This window comes from Fulmarus glacialis, unplaced genomic scaffold (genome assembly GCF_000690835.1).
Source record: "Fulmarus glacialis isolate BGI_N327 unplaced genomic scaffold, ASM69083v1 scaffold7417, whole genome shotgun sequence".
NCBI classification, from domain to species: Eukaryota; Metazoa; Chordata; class Aves; order Procellariiformes; family Procellariidae; genus Fulmarus; species Fulmarus glacialis.
Window position 1 is genome coordinate 34429 of NW_009225020.1, and position 20145 is coordinate 54573.

At 35.8% G+C, this 20145-nt stretch overlaps 1 protein-coding gene across 5 annotated transcripts in view; it reads left to right on the forward strand.

Moving 5' to 3' along the window:
• The first annotated feature begins 869 nt into the window (after positions 1-869).
• Positions 870-20145, forward strand: part of MEF2A (myocyte enhancer factor 2A) — a 53511-nt gene continuing 34235 nt past the window's right edge. For 4 of the 5 annotated variants that reach the window (XM_009582335.1, XM_009582331.1, XM_009582333.1 and 1 more), the window contains exons 1-2: positions 1014-1067; positions 6975-7178. In XM_009582335.1, coding sequence (XP_009580630.1) covers positions 1014-1067; positions 6975-7178 — 258 coding nt within the window. Of the gene's footprint in view, positions 1068-6974; positions 7179-20145 lie in introns of all 5 variants that reach the window. The other variant, XM_009582332.1, reaches the window with a different exon arrangement.

Below are 20145 nucleotides of genomic sequence, written 5' to 3' on the forward strand. Positions count from 1 at the left end.
ATTTTTTTTACCAAAAATGCATTTAAAGTTTGGTAAATATCAGTGTTTTACAAGTCAGTTTGGTGCATTAATACCAGATTAAAATATTATGATGGCACACTGGCTTTTGAAGTCACATGTGCCCTTATCTTTCTAAACAATTTACCAAAATGAAACAAGTGCTGACTGGTAATTCGTTATTGCAAATGTGCGTCTTACAGGTTATTGCAGAGGGAGTAACTGTGTGAATGTCTTAATTATTCATTGGTGTCTTGGTAGCTGTGAAATAGTTCTGTTGCAAAAATATTTTCTGTGGTCTTTATCCTTTTTAGGTGAAGATATTCCCTCTTTCTTTCTCCCTCCTGCTTTCCAATGAAACTCCAAATACTGTCTTACTAAATGAGATGTAATTTAGTTTAGGAACAGAAACTTGATATTCTCATGGCTTTGTTTCGTGATCATGATGATAATTTTACAAGACAAACAGGAAACACAAAGCGGTTTCTCCATAAGGTTTCCTAAAATAATGAATGGAGTTTGCCACAAGTTTGTGGGTTAAATTTTTGAAACCTCAAATCACTCAAGGCCTAAAGCTTAGAGTGGTGAGCGCCACCCCCTTTGACAACTGTATATTTTTAAGGCATCCAATTGAAAGTGTATGAAATTATTGGCGGCTTACCTACAAGCTACAGATTTAGAATCAAGCAAACTAGTCGGAGTTTATTTAATTGGAAGAAAGTATGTAGTATAATATTTTACTAATGGAAATACTTGGTTCTTCACTGAAATTATTTTATGCATGCACATGTTTTATGGCTATACAGGTGTTTAATGATGCTTCCTCTTTATTAATTTGTAAATTAATTTTTTTTCCAAATTTTATTTTTTAGGGGTTTGTAAGAAGAAATAGGAACCTTTTCTCAAGCTGAAGCAAAGTAAAAGAAAACTGTATCATGTGTTAGAATACTGAAGAGTGAAATTTCTTGGATTAGTATATTTCTGGATTGCAAAGCAAAAGAAAGAAGAGGCTGAAAATGGGGAGAAAGAAAATACAGATCACAAGGATAATGGATGAACGGAACAGACAGGTGAGAAACAAGGAGTCTGCATGAACAAGTTCATCAGTAATCCTAAAAATTATTGGAAACTTGGAATACATTCGTCTTAATTCACTCTTCTAAAGCTGAGCTTTGTTTTCATATATCTACAGATGGCATTACCAGAATACAAATAAGAAATATGTCTCAATGGTTTTACTACTGTTTTAGGAGAAATTGTTATTTATAAGTAATATCAACTACTATTTTAAATCAAATTCACTGTAGAACTACTATTCTTATTTAAATGGTACCCTAGCCTGTATTTCTGGTAGACTGGAGGATCATGTTGAAACAGACACCTTGATCTGATAGCTACTAGGAACACTTAGTAATGAAGATGGAGAAAGGATGAGAAATTCAGAAAGGATGTAGTAAAAGTATTTGCTGCAGCATCTTTGACAGAGGAGTTTGACATAGTTGTGGACAATGATCCGCAGTGGTTTGGATATAGTAATGAATTTTGTTGACATGATTCTATTTAAAAGCATTGGTTTATATGCCTTGTAAGAGCTGTTCGCTACAACAGTCTTTAAAAATTGTCAGTCAAAAGGGAAGAGTACTCAAAAGTGCACTGTTTTAGGGAAAGCTGGTTACTTGGTTGCTCTTGCCCTAATAAAGAGGTGTCCTGTGAACTTGAAAGGTACCAAAAGTTGATGACTCCGTGCAGAAGTAGTGTTTCCTCTTAACTTCTAAATTGCTACAATTAGATAGGAAATAAAATTTTAGTTGGATATTGAAACGTATACCATTTTTAAGGAAAAGTATTGTAAGAATGACTTAGGATCTTTAAGAATAGTCGTAGTGGGTCAGATCAAAGATGCCGCTAGGCCAGTATCTTTTGTCCAATGATGGTCAAGCAAATAAGTGTAGGATAGAGATGCACATTACACTACTCTGTAATCCTCTTCCAGCTTCTAACTATTCTTAGCTCAGGGATTTCCTGAGTTGGATGTGGTTTCCATATATTTAGTAACCATTAATGGATTTTTTTTGGTGGTTTTTTTTTGTTGTTTGTTTTCCCTGCCCTCCGCCAATGAACTTGTTCAGTTATCCTTTGAGCCCTAATAAAGTTGCAGCATTTACATCATCTTTTGGCTAGGATTTTCTATAGGTCTATTAACTGTTTTTTCAAGAAATACCTTTTCATTTATGCTTAGTCATGGTTCTGCTAGTTATTTAGCTCTTGTATGAAAGAGGCAGCAGTCACTCCGTATCTAGTCTGTCCGTTTTGCTTGTTATTCTGTGGACCTCTGCCATGTTTTCTTATTTTCTCTTTAACTTTTTCAGGCTGAAGCACCCTAGCTTACTTTGTTGTTTTCATACAAAATTTATTGCACACCTTTGACCATTGTCACTATTTTTCCCTAAACCTTCTTGAGTATTGGTACATTATTTTTGGTGGCAAGGGGACCCAGAACTGCACAGTGTTCAAGATGCATGCAAAACATGGGCTTATATAGTGGTGTACTGATGTTTGTTCTCTGTTCCCTTCCTAGTATTTGATTTGCTTTTTTAACTTTGAGCACCAGCTTGATGTTGGGGTAGTGTAAGAATTCCATGAGACTGTCTTGCTGCTGATATATCAGTTCAGAGACCATTGTTTTGTTTCTGAAATCAGGATTGTTTTTCTCCCTGTATCACTTTAAAGCAATGTAAATCCTGAGAAGACTATATATAGCAAGAGAAGTATTATTGGAGTTTGGGAGAAAGCCAAGTATTGTGTTTGAACAGCTTTAATCACACAGTGACTGTATGTTTGATGTAGATAAATGTCTTAAGTACACGTAGTAAAAGTGGATGAATTAATAACTTCAGTTCTTTCAGGTCTTGCTTTAGAACTTCAGGCATGTTGAAGAGGTGGGAATTGGTCCCCCTCCCCCCTTTTTTTAACTTGCTTGGAGTAAGTTGGACAACCATGTTTCTGTTCTGCTTGAAATACAATTATTGTTATACTATACCCTGACTTTGGTATGGTGTTTTTTTTTTTCAGGGGGAGTTGTTTTTTTTGGATTTCCATCTCATTATTCAGATTGGAACAATGGAGAGGAGTAGAATGAGTGCATTTGTATCGAATTTTAGCCCGCTTGTACCATTGCTCTGATTGAAGCAAAATATGGGGATTAAATTCTAAGTTTTGTTTCTGGCTGTTTTTTGGCTAGCACTTTTTTGGGCTTTTTGGTGACTAGGAAGAGGCTTTAAGCTCTAACTTAAAAATAGAATTAGGCTTGCCTTATCCTTTTTCTGTGGAGACTCAGAGATGATGACATACTGCATCTTGTTTTTAACAGGTTTTAAAGCAATTACATGGCTTTTGTTAGTGGAGCCAAATTTTTTATGTGTACAGGTATTGATGGTGTTCTTTCACTCCACTGGTGTCCTGTGGTTTTGGTAGCTAGTATATAGAGTTTTAACATACTAAAATGCCCTAATGCACAGGATATTTACTAGTTTATATATTAATTTATATTAATTTATTTTGACAATTTTTTTCATTGACCCACATAAGGAGGGCATTTAGGGGTTGTTTTGCCGAATGGAAAGTATAGTTCAGTTGTGTTCTGTCAGTTTTTCTATGGCATACATAGCTGGTTAGTAGGGCACTCATGAACATGCATATGATGTCCTGTTTATATGTTTGGTATGATGTGTAGTTTTTTTGTTTGAAAATATGAGTAGAATGGGATAGAGCTTTGCTTGCAGAGCAAGTTCATATAACTTATGTGGCAAGAAAAGCTATTGTTTTATCAGAAGCATCTTATTTCTGATGGGATTGTATGTGAGCTCAAAACAGAATATGTAGACCATTACTCTGGGGGATTACAATTGTCATGAGACTGTCATTGTATTATTAATTAAGCAGTCTTATCTGCTTGAATGAGCTGTAGGACATTTATCTTCATTAAGCTGAAGAGAATCAAGTAGAGTAAATTAGATATCAAAGGAGCTCAATCTTGCTGCCTTTGCTCTCTCCTTCTCGCCCTTTTTTGCTAAGCAATATTAGAATAGTGCTGAGGAAGCTGTTGGTTTGCAATAAAGATGCATATTTTTGTTTTTAGTGTGGTCCTAAATGGCACACTAAATGGCAAGAAAAAAAGAGGAATTTGCAGAACTAATATTCTGCTTTCTGTGTTCTTAAATGAAAAGGGAGTTTATAATAGTCTATGTGCATTAAAGTAAGACTTGGACTCCAGTGGTAGTGGGGTTTGTGCTAAGCACTGTCCAAACACAAAGTGAGAAATCGACGCTAGCTGAGAATCTCACAAGTGAAATAGCTTTACAAGAGGTGAGAAAGATAACATTGCAGCAGAGAAGTTAAGATCCCTTGCCCAGGATCATACGGGTCCTCAGTGGAACTAAGCCTTCAGTCTTTCCGTTTAATGACTTCTCAAAGTAATATAGCACACACACATCTTGTTTATGATGCCTTTTTCCTAACAAAAACTAAACAGTAGAATCTGTCTATACCTGCTCATGCTCGGGTAATAATCTCTTAAGTGTCTTGTAATTGAAGTATCTAGAAGAACAACATCAGCTATTTAAAAAAACCCACAGTTTCCCCAAATCCCCAGAGGAATCCAGACAAAGTAATTCTTAATTTCCCATCCAAGATAGGATAAATAAATCCCAAGTGTTCTGAAAGAAGTATGTAAAGTGACAGAACTGCTAGGAGACTTACACAAGATTTGTTTTTAAAAAGCAGCTGTGTTGTATTATATGTGGATAGTAAAATTTCCACTTGCATTTGGGAAAAGTACAGCCCAGTAAAACCTACATTTGTACTTGGTCAACTTGTTGAATTAATAACTGAAAATAAAATACTAACAGAAAATGCATTAAGGTAAAGTCTGTCAGATTTTTTGGCACCTTGTCTCACTAACGTATTGTAATTGATAAACAATAAGTAGGTAAAAAGATCTGCTTTCCCTAGTTGAACCTTGAATGTGTTACAGCACTCTTAGTTAAAATTGTTTCAGAGATAGAGCTGTATCTTAATGGAGCTTCTCACCAAATGTGCTGTAAAAGGGTTGAATAAAAAAGATATGGTAGGTACTCACTTTTCGTCTGAACACGGATTATTCAAGCCTCAGAAAAGGCTCTGTGATCAGTGGTCTTTAAACCCCAAGAAGTTTCTAAGTTAGAAACACTGCACAGGAACTTAGGTGGAACTATGGTTATCATAATATGCCTGACATTCCGTATTCTTATCTTTCTAGGTCTTCTGTTCATTACCTCCATTCCTACTAAGTGTTGACTAAGTGTTAACAATCCAGGTTTTCAAAAATCATAAAATCATAAGCACAGTGCATTTTTGGGGGAAGTGGCACATGTTAAAACAGGTTGTTGTTTTTTTTGTGTGTTGTTTTTTTTTTTTTTTTAAATGGACGTGGATACTGTTTTATAGCTGGAGAGGAATCCCAGGTCCACAGTACCTCTGCAAACATTTGTGGTGGAAGAGCAAAGTGTGCATATACTGTTTTAATAATACAGTTATTGTCAGCATGCTATGTACATAATGTTGTTAGTATATCCATCTGCTTCCCTCTAAGACTATTTATGTGATAGGAATGATAGTATATATTTTGTATTATGGATAGTATTAAAAAAGTAATATGCATGAGATACTCATCTCTGGAAAAAATGCCTTGAGGTGTGTATACACAGAATTTTCCCATCCATCTTCCAAAAACTTGGTGTACACCTAGGTAATTAACATGTTAAACTATAGAAACCCATAGAACAGGTTTGATTGTTTCTTGTGTTTTACTTCATTCCGAATCTTGCAAAAGTATTCTCATGATTGTCTGTTAAACATGTAGGGCATGTAGGTCACTCACCTGACAGCAGAGGCATCTACTTTGGATTGTAATATGGGGGTGTGAATATGGCCATAGACAGAGGTGTACCCTTCAGCACTGAAGCTCAGATTGAAAGGCTAGATCCAAAACCAGCAGCTTTATTTAAAAGGTCTCAGAACATTAAGTTCAGAGTAGTAGATTAAGTGCCTTTCTGAGACACTTAAGAGGACATTGAGTAAAAATATTGTGCTTTAAGAAAAGCTGGCCTTAGCGCCAGACCTGTGCTTGATTCAACTTGATGTCGAACACATTGATCCTCTTATATTCTTAACTAACTGAAATCTTGTGAAAGGAATAATTTTTTAAAACTCTTTTTCATAATTGATGGTGATTTTTGTAACTGTCTTCCCCCTTCCCCAATGGGCAAATCCTCCTTTGTGATGGTCTGTAATGGATTTATTTCCATACAGCAGTTCTAATTGGACAGAATGATTGTTTCATGATGTTCTCAAGTGGCAGAAAACAGCTTAAAAGTATAAGTGAATCTGATTAGATGGTTTTAATAGCAACAAAATAAGCGTATTTCTTAGCTTTGCACAATTAGAAATTATAGAATCATAGTAACTATGTTGCTTCCATTGATATTGCTGTTTTCTTCGATTTTACTAGAATTAAGGTTGTGAGTAACTTGTAAACTAGTTACAGAATAACTGATAATCACAGAAGAAAATATTGTGATACCTGGAAAGTCAATGTTGGTTGAACAGGAGGAGATACGGTTAGAGGATCCTACAAACTTTAACTGTCCTTGGTAGTTATATATCCTCTCCTTGGTAGTAATATACCAGTGGAAGAGTTGGAGGGATGTAATTGTTTAGCTTAGTCTAATATAGAGCATTGGCCCTAAAAGTGACACCCAAATATGATAGGCAGTTCTTCTTCTAAGCTTTGTACACATGTTCAGTTCTGTCGCTTGTTAGCAGGAATAAATAGTGTAGGCTCACTTGGTATATTCCTTGAATGCTTGATTATAGTCCTTCAAACCCTTGTCATGTGTTAAAGAATAATGATTTTTTTTTTTTTTTTATTTCTTCTCTAGGTCACCTTTACGAAGAGGAAGTTTGGATTAATGAAGAAGGCATATGAGTTGAGTGTACTCTGTGACTGTGAAATAGCACTCATCATTTTTAACAGCTCTAACAAACTCTTTCAGTATGCCAGCACTGATATGGACAAAGTTCTACTTAAATACACAGAATACAACGAGCCGCATGAAAGCAGAACCAACTCAGATATCGTTGAGGTAACAATTTGAAAAGACACATCAGTTTTCTTATCTCCTTAATACTTTAAATATAGAGCAATGTAGAGTATTTTAAGATATTTTAACCAAATGTACTTAATAACTTGAAACCCTTGTCATAAAATGTAAACTACTGCTTTTAGTCTGGTTTCTCCAAGGCAATAAGTAGTCTGTACAGCCATGTTGTTTTCCCATCTGCCCTCCACCTCCTGCCAGTTTCTGGGAAACAACATGTTTGATTTCAACCACATCTGGCGATGGAAATAGAGGTGTGAAAGATGTTTCTTCTGGGGGAGGAAGGGGGGGTAATGTTCAAGGTTTTCATGGGAAAAATTGGATGGAGAATAAGGTCCAAAGAGTGCCCTCAGCCTAAAAGACAATTATGGTTGGCCCCTTTTCTCTTCTGAGGTAGTGGCCACTTTACCCAACAAATGTTGCACATCAAATCAGCAACAGCCTGTTCTGCCCCTTGTTCAGCCAAAAAAAATAAAAAAAAAAAAAAATGTGAATCTATGGAGCAAATGAACTTAATTAAATTTGTTGTCCAGTCACTGTGTATGTCAGTTAAAACAGCAGTAGAATGACTGCAGTTTCTGCAGTAATAGAATAGCATGAATATATTTACTCAAAGGTATTGGTTTCATCTACTTCTATTATGCTTGTGCTTTAAATAGAAACTCTTTCCAGTGCATAATTTCTAAATTAGGTGCAGTAGAAATCCAAGGATTTTCTTGGCAATTGGAGCCTTTATGTACTGAAACTGCATTTCAGATAAGAGTCATGTCTCCAGTAGTCCTGTAAATAGACCAAAACAGGTGGCTGACTTAAGTGTTTCATTTAAATTCTGAAGTTGTCTTCTGAACAAATGCCTTGCTTTTTAGGAGTGATTTAGGAATAGTGATTAGCCTTGTATAGCTGAAGACTCTATTGCCGAGGGAATCACAGAGTACAGGGAGGATAGTAGCTGATCTTGTAAATAAGTTTTCAACAAAAATCAGATTGACAAAACTGAGAAATAGACAAATGCTTTATTTCTTTCTGAGAAAGATTCTCTGCTAATTTGTCAACCGCCTTTTATGATCAGAAAGAAAACCTCCTCAACTTCTGTCTTTAGTGTTGAGTACTAATGAGGGGCATAATACAAGCTTTGAAGAGTTGGAAGAATATTACTCTTAGTTACTGGATTAGTATAAATAAGGGATAGCCGCTGTAGAGGAAGGGAAAACCCAATTCTTTCAAGATGAGCTTTTGACTGTGACGGATGTGAATTTGAGATAGGGATGCAAGCAAGTCATTTAGCCAGGCTGATTTTCGTTCTGCATCTAACGCCTCTTTGTGTTATGACTTGTGGTAATAGTGCTTCTTCACATCATGAGGACTAAGAATCTCTTCCAAAATAATTTCTATGCAAGGCTGTCTGTATTTTTTGGGGGGTTTTTTGTTGGTGGTTTTTTTTTTTACCAGTGTCAAGCATTTGACGCCTGGCAATTACATAAAAAAGTGCAGTCAGTACCCAATATGGTTTCTGTTCTGGGGGAACATGCAAGGACTCATCTGCAGATTCTTTATGATTTTTCTCTGTAGGTTTTCTGTATTATATTATTGTGGGATTTGGGACTTTACTCTCATTTTTCAAACATAGTATAATTTAGAGTGCATCTCCCATTCTCTTCAGATTAGCCCTGTGTGCTTTTTAGTTTGCTTGAAATGTTTTTGGTGTGTTTTTTTTCTTTTTTTTTTTTTTCCTTTCTTAGTAAAAAGTTATTTAGCCAGAGAGGGGAGTACATACCTTTTTGCAGGGAAAATCTGTTCTTTACGTTTATGGCTGTGTTCTGGATGGGAAAGTTAAGTTGGTAGGGTGAAATATTTACAAGCTCAATATATGTAAGGTAGAGTGATGTTTTCTCTCTGTTGGATTCCGGGAAAAAAAATTGTGTGCAGTATTTCAGAGATATACTCCACAGTTTCATTTTTTGCAACTGATTGCATTTCAGATTTGCTCTGCGTGTATGGTAACTTTGTAGTCTATTAGCTATTGTTCTTTAGGCAATGAAGAGATGATTCATGGTTGGGTTTGCATGGTTTGCTTCCCACTGTAAGTAAATGATGTCTTTAATTTAGAAAAACATTCCTTTTCAGTGGAAAATTCAGTGGAAAATTATCTACTTTTTTGCTTTACAACAGAGCTGAATTGGTTCAATAGAGAATATGATGTGCTTTGGAGCAGATGCAGTGACAGGTACAGCATAGGTAGGGATGAACATGGGAGAAGACATGAGATGGGGGAAGCGTAAGACTCCTGTATTTAAGCAGTAGCAAGTTGCCAGAAGCTCACTGTTCCATGTAATTTCACCATTGACAAATGCTTGTGGCATGACAGAGGTGAAGTTACAGCATCAGCATTTTGGAAACGTTCTGAAAGAACAATGTAAAATGGCTTCTCTCTTATTGTACCTATGTAGAAATACTATTTTAACAAATAAAAATTACACCCCCACCCCCCCCCAGTCTGTCAAATATGTACTAAATCAATGTAGAAGAAGTAATTCCATTTTATGGAATTATAGCTGATGTATATATCTTAGTTAACATTTTAGTAATTCACTTGCCTCCTTGAATATGACAGATGGTATTTATTGTTTCACGGTAGGCTCACCGTGAAACTAGTCTTGATCCTCTGTGTCCCTGATATGCATGACAGGAGGTTTTTTTTGCTGTGCTAGAAGGAAAGCTAATTCTACACAGCTCAGAAGCTGTGTAAGGGAAGAAACAAATCTACTGTTACTTCTTTTCAGTATTGAGTAGATGGTAATGTTGTAAATGATTAAGTGAAATTGATGAGACATCTTCCCCTTATAGTTGCCTCCTGTTCAATTTTGGCATAGGAATTGCTTTTATATGCCCAGAGCTTGGTATCTTCTGTTGCTGCTGGAAGGTTTGTGTGAAAACATAGTAGGAGGGAGAGCACTGGCATCTAAAATGAATGTTAGAATTTTTTTTTATACATGCCCTTATGTCTTTCACTGTACATGTTATTGTAGATGTGAATGCTCTGTTGCTGTCCTGTATCTATTCTTTTCTAATTTTTTTGTCCCTTTTATGTGTTTTTGTTGGTCCCATTTTTCTTTTTAATTTCTGTTAATATTTCCTTGTGTGTCTCCCCCCCCCCCTTTTTTTTTTTCCATTCAATTTCTAAATAGTCTACCTATGAATAAATTGTTGGCTGCTTTACCTATTTCTTACTGTGGGTTTTTGTCGTCATTTTTTTTTTCTTTTGTAGCTACTTGGTAACTAGTAACTGATATGGGTGTAAGGAATACGGTTTTTTCAGCCATCTTGGCAGAATCACAGATTTTTGAATAGCTGGAATTGGAAATCACAGAATTTTGTTTAATGTAAGCTTAGTTTTCTAACTATCAGTAGTATACTTGGGGATGGTCTATTCCCTGCCATTTGGCACTTTTAAAATTAAGGGAGAAGATCTTGTAACAGATGGCCTGTAACCAGTTTTAAAGGATAATTTGTGTGGCATTTTTGAGCTGGGACTCAACCTCTGTGGTTTTCAACTTCTTTGCTGTTTGAATCTGTTTTACAGCATTGGAAAAAAGAGGTGAATAGGGAAAACAGGATTGTTTGAAATACTTAAAATATTCAGAACATACACAGGTCTGTGAAAAAACTTCCTGGCTTATCAGGATCAGGTACGATTCATCTAATGGGATTAGATTCAGATTAATTTCTGCATCCCTCTGAAATATGGAAGGTGAACACAGCTGATGTTGGTGAGGACGGTGAAACTTTGCTTATGATTGGTGATCTCCTTACCTTTTAGTAAAAGGCATTTACTCAAGAGGTGGTGAGTGTAATGTTTTCTTTAAGCCTCATGGAAGGAAAAAAATGTATCTTCTGTTGAAATTCCAAAATAGCCTTTTCATATGATTTCAGAAATACAAATTATCATTCAAAAAAATTCTTTGATGCTTCTTGCTCTTGGAGAATATGGTCATTTTCACATCAGATGAGAGAGGTTTTGTTCTGTGATACAATAAGGTTTCATTCATCGTATTTTTTCATAGTTATTTGAGTGAAAGCTAGTGTTCTTGCACAGGTTAGATGGACCATATATAGTTATTGAAAAAAGTGAAATTTTCATTCAATGTGTGCTTTGAATTCTTGAAATATTAGAATCATGTATTTAGTTTCACAAAGCCGTTATGGCGCAGTTGAAGATAGTTACACCGAAGTACTGTCTATGATTTGAAGGACTTGCCGTAGGTGTTACAGTGTTTGATGCTTTAACGTTCATGGACTTTTTTTCTGTAACACATTATTCTTGGCAAGTAATTATTTTTCTTGAGGAAAAGTAGAGTATTTCTGCAGAGTAAAATGGGAAGAATTTCAGGTTTATCAGGATTGTATCCATATGGTCGACAGAATGTTTTAATGTATAAAAGACAATTTGAGACCTTGAGCATTCATCCTTTTTTGATCCAAAGGAAAAGAGGGAAATGAACAGGCACTCATACTCAATCTTCTTTAGTGTAGGGGGTGTTAAGATTATTACAGATTCTCTACAAGGTAACACTTCCATGTTGGGTCCTTCTGTCCCTCAAGAGGGCCTCAGAAAGCAGCAGTTGTTCAGTTGTTACCTCTCTTCCAGCCTCGCTTTTTCTGGGAGTCAAGAGCTGAAGACAGGCTCTTCTTGCCTGTTTAGCTCGACTTTTTATCTCTTTTCCACGCTTTGATGTTCTGTGAGTGATACAGCAAAACAGGGTTTATTTAACTTACACTTGGCAGTGGGTGGGTGGGTTGTACACATTCCATCATATCACCTCATCAAACTGAGGTAATTTGATTTTTAGGAGCCTGTCTAAAATGTGACCTACTTTGCCAGCTGGCATCTGTGCCCATGAGAATTTTGGATAGGTGTCAGTTAATGAGCTTCTTCCGTGCTGTATAGTTCAATGCTGTTTTCAGTATAGCATACTGTGTCATATAAGGCTTAGTTTGTACCCCAAATATTGACAGCTGTCCTTGAAATATGCAATAATCTGTAATAAAAATCATGACTAAAAAGTATAAAAAATCTATCCTAAATGATATCATGTAATTACTGTAAACATACTCATTCTTGTGAAAAGAGCGCTGTATTGGAATAATCATAATTGTTTCCTGGTTTAAGTTACAGCAGGTGATTTGGATGTTTATTAAAACTCTTAACATGGGAAATGATGATTCTAATAGGAAGTAATGTTTGTGATGGCTTGGTGTGATAGCGGTCATGTCATAGTTTTGACAGAAACAAGGCAGAAAGCAGGTAAATGTACCTGCTGCTACTTAACAGTAGTGTAAGTAAGCCAGTTTAATCTTACAGAAGCTGTATTCAGTGCATCATCTTGCATTAAAATACCAAATGGACACTCTATTTCTCTGCCTTTTTACAAAATTTTAATGAAGAGCTGTTACAGGAGCAATACATGTTCTTTAGTCATAGACGTATATAGTGTCAGAGATGCGATTGTCAGATGATACCTTTGAGTAAGCATGTAGAGCTCATCTGCACATGTAGAGCCTGCAGCATAAAGAAGCAGATGCATCTCCACAGCCAGATGGAGCATATGCCAAAAGACAAGTGTAACAGTGTGGGGAGCATAAACAGAAAAGTTGGTGTTGAAACACTGTGTTTATAAACCAAAAGCTTTTTGGTTTTGTTTTTTATCAAGTTTTCTCCACCTCCTCAGCATTGCTTTTTTTCCAGGCTATGGATTACCAACATGTATTTTGAACTGTTACTGCTGTGTCATACAGTATAGTAGTTTGTTAATCATGGGATGTTATGGTATTTTAGTAGCACTTGTATTGGTTCATAGCTTCTTTTTTTAATTTTGGGTGAACTTCATGTGAAATTGAAGATCTGGGAATTGTATCTCAATATACATGGATGCACACATAAAAAATTAGATGAGAAGGACATTCAGTTAATTGATCCTGTTTCCTTTCTTGGTGGATACCTGGTGTATCCAATCTAGATATGCATTTGGCAAGCAATTGGGCTTCCATATTTTGCTATTCAAAGCTAAAAAGTAAGATGGTGGAAATTGGATCACATCCTTCAAAAATACATTTCTTTGAAATGTTTCATAAGAGAAGTTACATGGTAAGTTTTTAAACATATTTTTAAAAAGGAACAGACTGCTCTACAACGAACTTCAGTTGAAAATAAAAACTGATGCTTTATGTAGGTGACTAAAATCTCCAAATTTACATGAAATATCAACACAGTTTTATGGAACTGAGATAGTACTGAGAGGCAATACCGTGAACATTGATGGCTAGACACACACTAGAGATTGTAGGAAGGTTGACAATGCTTATCAGTTAACACTGTTTTGCATTCCTTCATATGTGATAGATGGAGAATTGCCAGAAGTGGGCTAGACTTGAGGGGGGGGAAGGGGGCGGGGAAAGAAAGAAAAAAGCAAAAAGCTTTGGGCTGATAGAAGAATACGTATGAGTAGTATGAATAGTATTATCATGTGTGTTTGTTGTTTGGACCACTTGCGTTGGTCTCCAAATAGCATGGACCACACTGGGGAAATAAGTGGTGTATATTTAAAAGAAGGAAGAAGCTTAAAAATGGTTTCAGTGAAGTAAGGAAATAACTTCGTAATCTGCTCATGATGCTGAGAAAATGTAGGCATTATTGGACTTGATTTGCTAAATGATTATGTAAATGTAATTATACTGCATATAACATTTCAAATAATTTGAGATGGCACACAAATGCCTTTGAGACATTTTAAGGAGGTGATTGAGGAGGATTTATATATGGTTAAGGACTAAAAATCTCACTTTTAGCTTACCTTAAAAAGAGAGAAAATGCATAAAAACTGAAGTGGTCTGGAATATGATTCATCAGAAGCTTAGATATATATGTATAGTAGCTTGAACCTCTTTTTTTTCTAATGGAAGAGTTTACTATAAATCTGGCCTGTAAACAGGTTATGCTTTGGGGTTTTATTTCCCACTCAGGGTTCAGGAAGAAACAGCTTCCTTGAAGTTTAAAATGTGGCCAAGGTAGCAAATATTTATTCTGAACACAGTGACAGAAAACAACTGTGTGTTTTGTACTGAGCAGAACAGTTACCACTCATAATAGTGTCTCTCTCGTCTTTTTTTTTTTTTTTTTTTTTTTAATTTGGGAGACTAAGGTCAACAGTTAATCCCCAAAGTTGTTTTATTTGAGCTCTTTACTGTTATCATTAATTTGTGCATTCTTTCATTTGGTAATGTTGTTCTACTTTAAAATATTCTTTTAATTCTTTGGCTATGCTGAAATTGCTTGGGGAAATTGACTAATGTTGACATGCTTTTTTTTTTTTTAAAAATTACAGATTGTTGGTGACTTTAAGAAAGCTGACAGTGCTAGTTTTTGTTCCTAGTTAACGTTATTTTGCGTTCCTTCATTTCTGATATATAAAGGATTGCCAGAAGTAGGATAGACTTAATTTTTTTTTTTAATAGCTTTGGCTTGCCTGCAGATAATCTAAAGCTACACTTCCCTTATGTATAAACCAGTGATTAAATTTAGTGCTTTAGGGTTAAGAACACTAGATTTCTTCTACCTTTTAAAACAGTGCTGGTGTCTTAAACTTACCATGCTGTACTGGTATTCTGAATTTTGATGAGTTACAGCTTTGCTCACGAATTGAAGCATATGTAGATCTGTAGTTTGTCTAGAATGCATCTTAATACATAGTTTCTGAAGTCTCTTGCTAAAAATGGTTGTGCTTAGCTGTTGTATTACCACTAGTAATTTTATGTAGTTCCAGTTCACATTGGTCTCTGTCCTGCGACAGTCCCTTAACAGTTAACACTAGTGACATTATCTTAAAGCTGTGAAATGAAATTCACTGTGATGTTTTCCTTATTTTTTTAATAAACTAACAGAAAAAGCTAGTCACTTGATGAATGACAGCTTACTGGGCTGTACATCAGTAGAATCTCAAATTGAATCAGATGGCTCTTCAGGAAGCTGAGCTGCTGTGAGGACCAGAATCTCAAATCTATGTCAAATACCAGTAGAGGACCTTTGTACGGTACCTGTCTACTGAAAACTCTGCAGAAGCAACTCTGCTGATAGGTGATGTGGATGTATTTTGAGAACCAAGATAACTTTGTATTTCATCTAGGAGACACACCAAGAGTTTGAGTTGATCATAATAGCATGTTTTTCTCTTTGAGAATTTCTTTTCCCCATTTATGTTTATCTCTCTTTAAAGGGGAATGGATGATATCATAGGTCCAAATATCAGTAGTAAAAAGAAAATACCAAAATCTCATCTTTCCTCATTACAAGCTATCAGTGTTTTGACCTGGTTGTCTTAATGAAATAGTTCATTGTCCTGTGAGCTAGATGCTTGGCCAGTTGTTTTAAATTCTGTTCATGGACCAGAGGTCATTTCTTCCCCTCTTCCTTTTCCACCACCTTCTTACAGTTACCTGATGAGAAAATGTAACTAATACATTAAACTTTCTCCCTTCTTCTCCTTTCTGCCTCTATCAAATGCTGTCAACTTTTTTCCTGAATTTGACATGAAACCCAAAGTAACAATAAATAGATTTAGCTTAATAGGTATAGTAAATGAATTGTTAACATCCTAGCCTCGAAGATGCAAGTTCTAAGCAGAGCTGGAGTAGCACTAGTTGAGGCACTTAGGTAGCAATTTTTCTGAGCACAGATAGCAGTTTTCTTTAAAACAACTTAAAGCATGGCTTGATTCAGTTCCCATCACTACCTGCATATATAGCTACAAGCTGCTTATAGTCAGTAAAGTTCCCAGAGATGTACTCTAGTTCTTAGAACAGTTCTGAATGTGACAGACATGACTATGGGCCTGACTGTTCAGTGTCCTGTCCTGCCAGTCAGTGGTATAAGCCTGTCATTGTAATCCTAAAGTGTAGACTATCTAAACAGAAAGTAGTACTATTTAAAGGTTCTTTCCTCAGTTTCTAGTGGTAACATGAGTTGTTAATACTTTGGTTTGGATGATGTAAGAATTTCATAAGTGTCTCGTTGAACTCCAGACATACTAACCATTAAAGATAGAAATAGCTAACAATGCTAATGAATATAATGAATATTTTGGATTCTAATTACATAATGCTAACTACTTTTAGTTTGTGTGATTTTGGGGCTTTCCTTTGCAGTGTGCAGTATCTAGATGTAATTGGAATAAACCAAAATATTCAATAGTGAAAGCGGTAAGAGCAAAACTTTTTTCCACTGTACCTGTGTAACTTACTAGGATGAGGTTTGTATAAAGAAAAATTTTGCTTTTGCTCATTTTGCTGTAGAAAACTTAGGCTGTTGTGCTTTTGAATGAGGCCTTACGATGTAAAACTTGCCATTAGGTGGAATCTGTGTTGGTTTTTTAGGTTATGGCTATTGTAAGTATTTCTCATGTGTTTCCTATGAAAACTGCCCTTGACTTTGGTTTATATTACAAATTAGCAGATAGTAGTACCATATTTACTCTACCCTTCCTCACAAATCTTTATTAAAATATAAACTTTGAACTGTAGAAGCTAAAATGTGTCAAATGTTCTAGACATTTGTAAAATAAAGATGCACTTTCAAGTGGAGTAACTAAGAGTGTTTTGAGAGATCTTTAAGGATCCATCTTGTATCTGGGATTCTTTGGCCCATTAGGGTTTGTTGCAGTGATTCCTACATCCTATATCTCTTACTTTCCGTCCTCCTTTAGAAGCGAAGGGCGATTGAGGCTCCATGTTTATATATTTGTTTGTATTACAGACTTGGATAACACATTCCAAAGAATCAAAACTTAATGAAAGCAGCTATTTTTTTTTTAATATTGCATATAGCTTCTATTCTTGGTGAATAACACATACCTCTCATTTTCTTTGGGGACTGTTTTTAAATAGGTGCTGCTGGTCAGCTACATAAAAACAGTGATTCTCCTCTGTTACGAAGTCCTGTATTTATTTCCCAGCTGTGCAAGTTATGTTTTTCTAACTGATTCTGCAGTGTGTTTGGAGAATGTTCTTATTTTTGAAATTTATAAGGCAGACACACAAAGTCCAGTTCTCACACCCACTGCTCGGGGAAACACATATCAAAGATCCGGTTCTGGATTTAGCTGTTCTGGAGACGTTGTGTTAAGTAGGATTGAAAATTGACTCCAAGAAACTCTCTAACAGCTCACTGCTTGTTAATGCTGGAGTTCAGGCAGGCAGTCACACAAAGACGTAATTATTTACTTGTACTAACAAGTTCTTCAAGCTGTGCTGGTCTCATGTATTCTTCAGTCCTTGTGTTGCTGCAGAATTTGGTGCTTTTGAGATTATGTATTGACAGTTAGAAGAGTATATTTTTACTTTGCCATTTCAAAGCAAGGACCATTGCATCTGTTAATCAAGAGTGAGTGACTTTACACAAGCTGTGCATGGAAAGAATAGACCCCAGAACAATGTGTCTCCTGGAGCTACAGTAGGAAAATAACTGTTCTTTCTGATGATACTCTTGATTTCAGTGGTGAGTTAATGTAACCCCAGTTTTTGACTTTCAGGCTCGTGGGTTTGGTAGTGTCTTCAGCTGTCAACCCTGCCAGTATGCCAGGGATTAACCACTTTGCAGAAGGGACAGCAGAAGTGCTAGCTTCTTGATCATTGCTGTTCATCAACCAGTGTTTTAGCATAAGTTGTCAGAAAGGAGGGAAAGTGTCATCTATAGGAAGCTTCACTCCTGGTTGCCTGTTGGACCTCGGCGTGTTTACATGCTGTGTTTCTGTTGAGTAGTTTCTAATACTTTGTTTTTGAATAATCTTAATGTTTGGGCCTTAAACTGATGGTGCCTCTGCAGAAGAGGGCTGTGGGAGTCTCTAGCCTCCAAGAAAAAATGGCCTAGATCTTCATAGAACCTGCCAGTCATGTAACCAACATGTGGGTGTGATGAGATACTTCTGATCATGTGATGGAGATTGTGGTTTGTTCATTGCCAGTATTTTGCTGCAAGTAGTGTGGCCCATCTAGGCTGTAACATTCTCAACACTCATCTGAACAAAGGACTTCATGTTGATCCTTTCACCTGCTATGTTTTGCACAGTAACTGATTTATCACCTGAATAAAGAAAGTATTTATGGTGGTAGTTCTTGGGGTACAGACCTATGAATCTCCTGACAGCCCTTATTATATCATATCATATCATTCTAATTCTTCATAATACTTATAAATCAATACACATACTATGTTAATGTCTTTTTGTGACTTACCAGTGGGAGTTATTACATCTTGTTAATGTCATATCAGTGATGTAATATTTCATGTGGGAACTTACATGTCTGAATTTATAGTATAGACTGTGGAATGCTAGTTAAGTTAGTTAAATTGGCAGTAGTGTGAATTTTAACATTTAAATTATGTTTTACTGGAATTAATCAGTTACTTTCAATAGGAAGTGAATAATACATTTTTAATTAAAAACTCCCAAATTCATTGGGAATATTGTGAAGATTTTTTAGATCAACGCTCTTACACATTGCCCCACTGAAAGCTCTTCTAACTGTAACAAACCAGTGCCATTTAAAGCCCTGCTCTTTTTTGCATTAACTTACAATTCAGTACTTGCTGAGTAGAGTGACTTATTAAAAAGAAAAAAAAAAATCAAGCATGCCAGAGCCAGTCTTTATCCAATATTGACATGAATTACACATGATAGAGTAAAGCTTACTCATATTTCACTGTCCCTGATTCCTGTATAGTCTTTTCTCTCTACCTCTCTAGGTCCCACCTTTGATTTCCCCCCACCTTTGATTTCCGACCCTGTTTTCAGGTTAGGTAAGGACAGTCTTCAGTGAGGTGCTTTGGCTTTTGAATAATTCACTCTAAGTGAAGGTTATGCAGGGAAAAACATATTAAGTGTATTCCTTTGACACATAACTGAGAATTTCAGTATTCAGAACATGAGTTGTGACATACTTATTACAGCTTTGTGTCTTGAAGTCCTACATTCTAATTATTTTAATTCAGTAAAAATAGAGATGTATCTGTTTATACCCTAATTTGTTTCTGACTCGCTGCTTCCTGTTGGTACATACTTGTCTCAGTTTTCAAGTACCTGCTTTCAGTTGTCTTATTCAACTTGCTTATTTTTGGGGTTTTTTTTGGTAAATATTCTGCAGAAATGTTATGAACTGGCATAATGCTTGTATGCGTGTGTGCACATGCACCACACCTGTTTAGAGCACACATATGTGCCCGCACATACTTTTAGCTATTTGTCTATACACTTGGACACCTTTTTAGGTGAAACAAAATGGCAGTTCCATACCAATATTAAAGGTAATTGAAGCTTGTTCTGGTGGACATTAGTGTAGCCAGTTCCCCTAATCTTACATGTGAATGGTATTTTAACAATAGTATAAATCCGTAGAATCCACTAAACGTTTTCTTTGGGAATAGTTGCTATTTGTGTTGTAATTACTGTTTTGATAATACTAATTTATCTTGAGTACCAAGACTTTGAAATAGTTTTTGTTATCCTTTCCAATTTTCAAGCTGTAAGGAGAAATTCAGGACAAGAAACGTTTGAAATAGCAATACTGCATAGGCAGGTAGACCAAAAGCAGCCCATTCTTTTTATATCATTGAATTGTAATTGGAGTTTAGAAAATTTTTCTTGGCAAACTATGAGTAGGAGATAATATTTTTACTGAAGAACTTCTAAAAGATTATGAAGGATATTATGCAGATGGGTTGCTACACTTGGAAACTTTTCGTGTTCCATATGGCTTATCTGTAATATACTGTTGCTGAAAGGAGGCATTCAGTCGGCTATTGCTGTAGCTGGTTTATATTTTAACTATTGCAAGTATGTGAAGAGGTGTATATGGGAAGATGTATATGTACATATATATATGTTGCCACTTGAGTGAGGACTGAAAA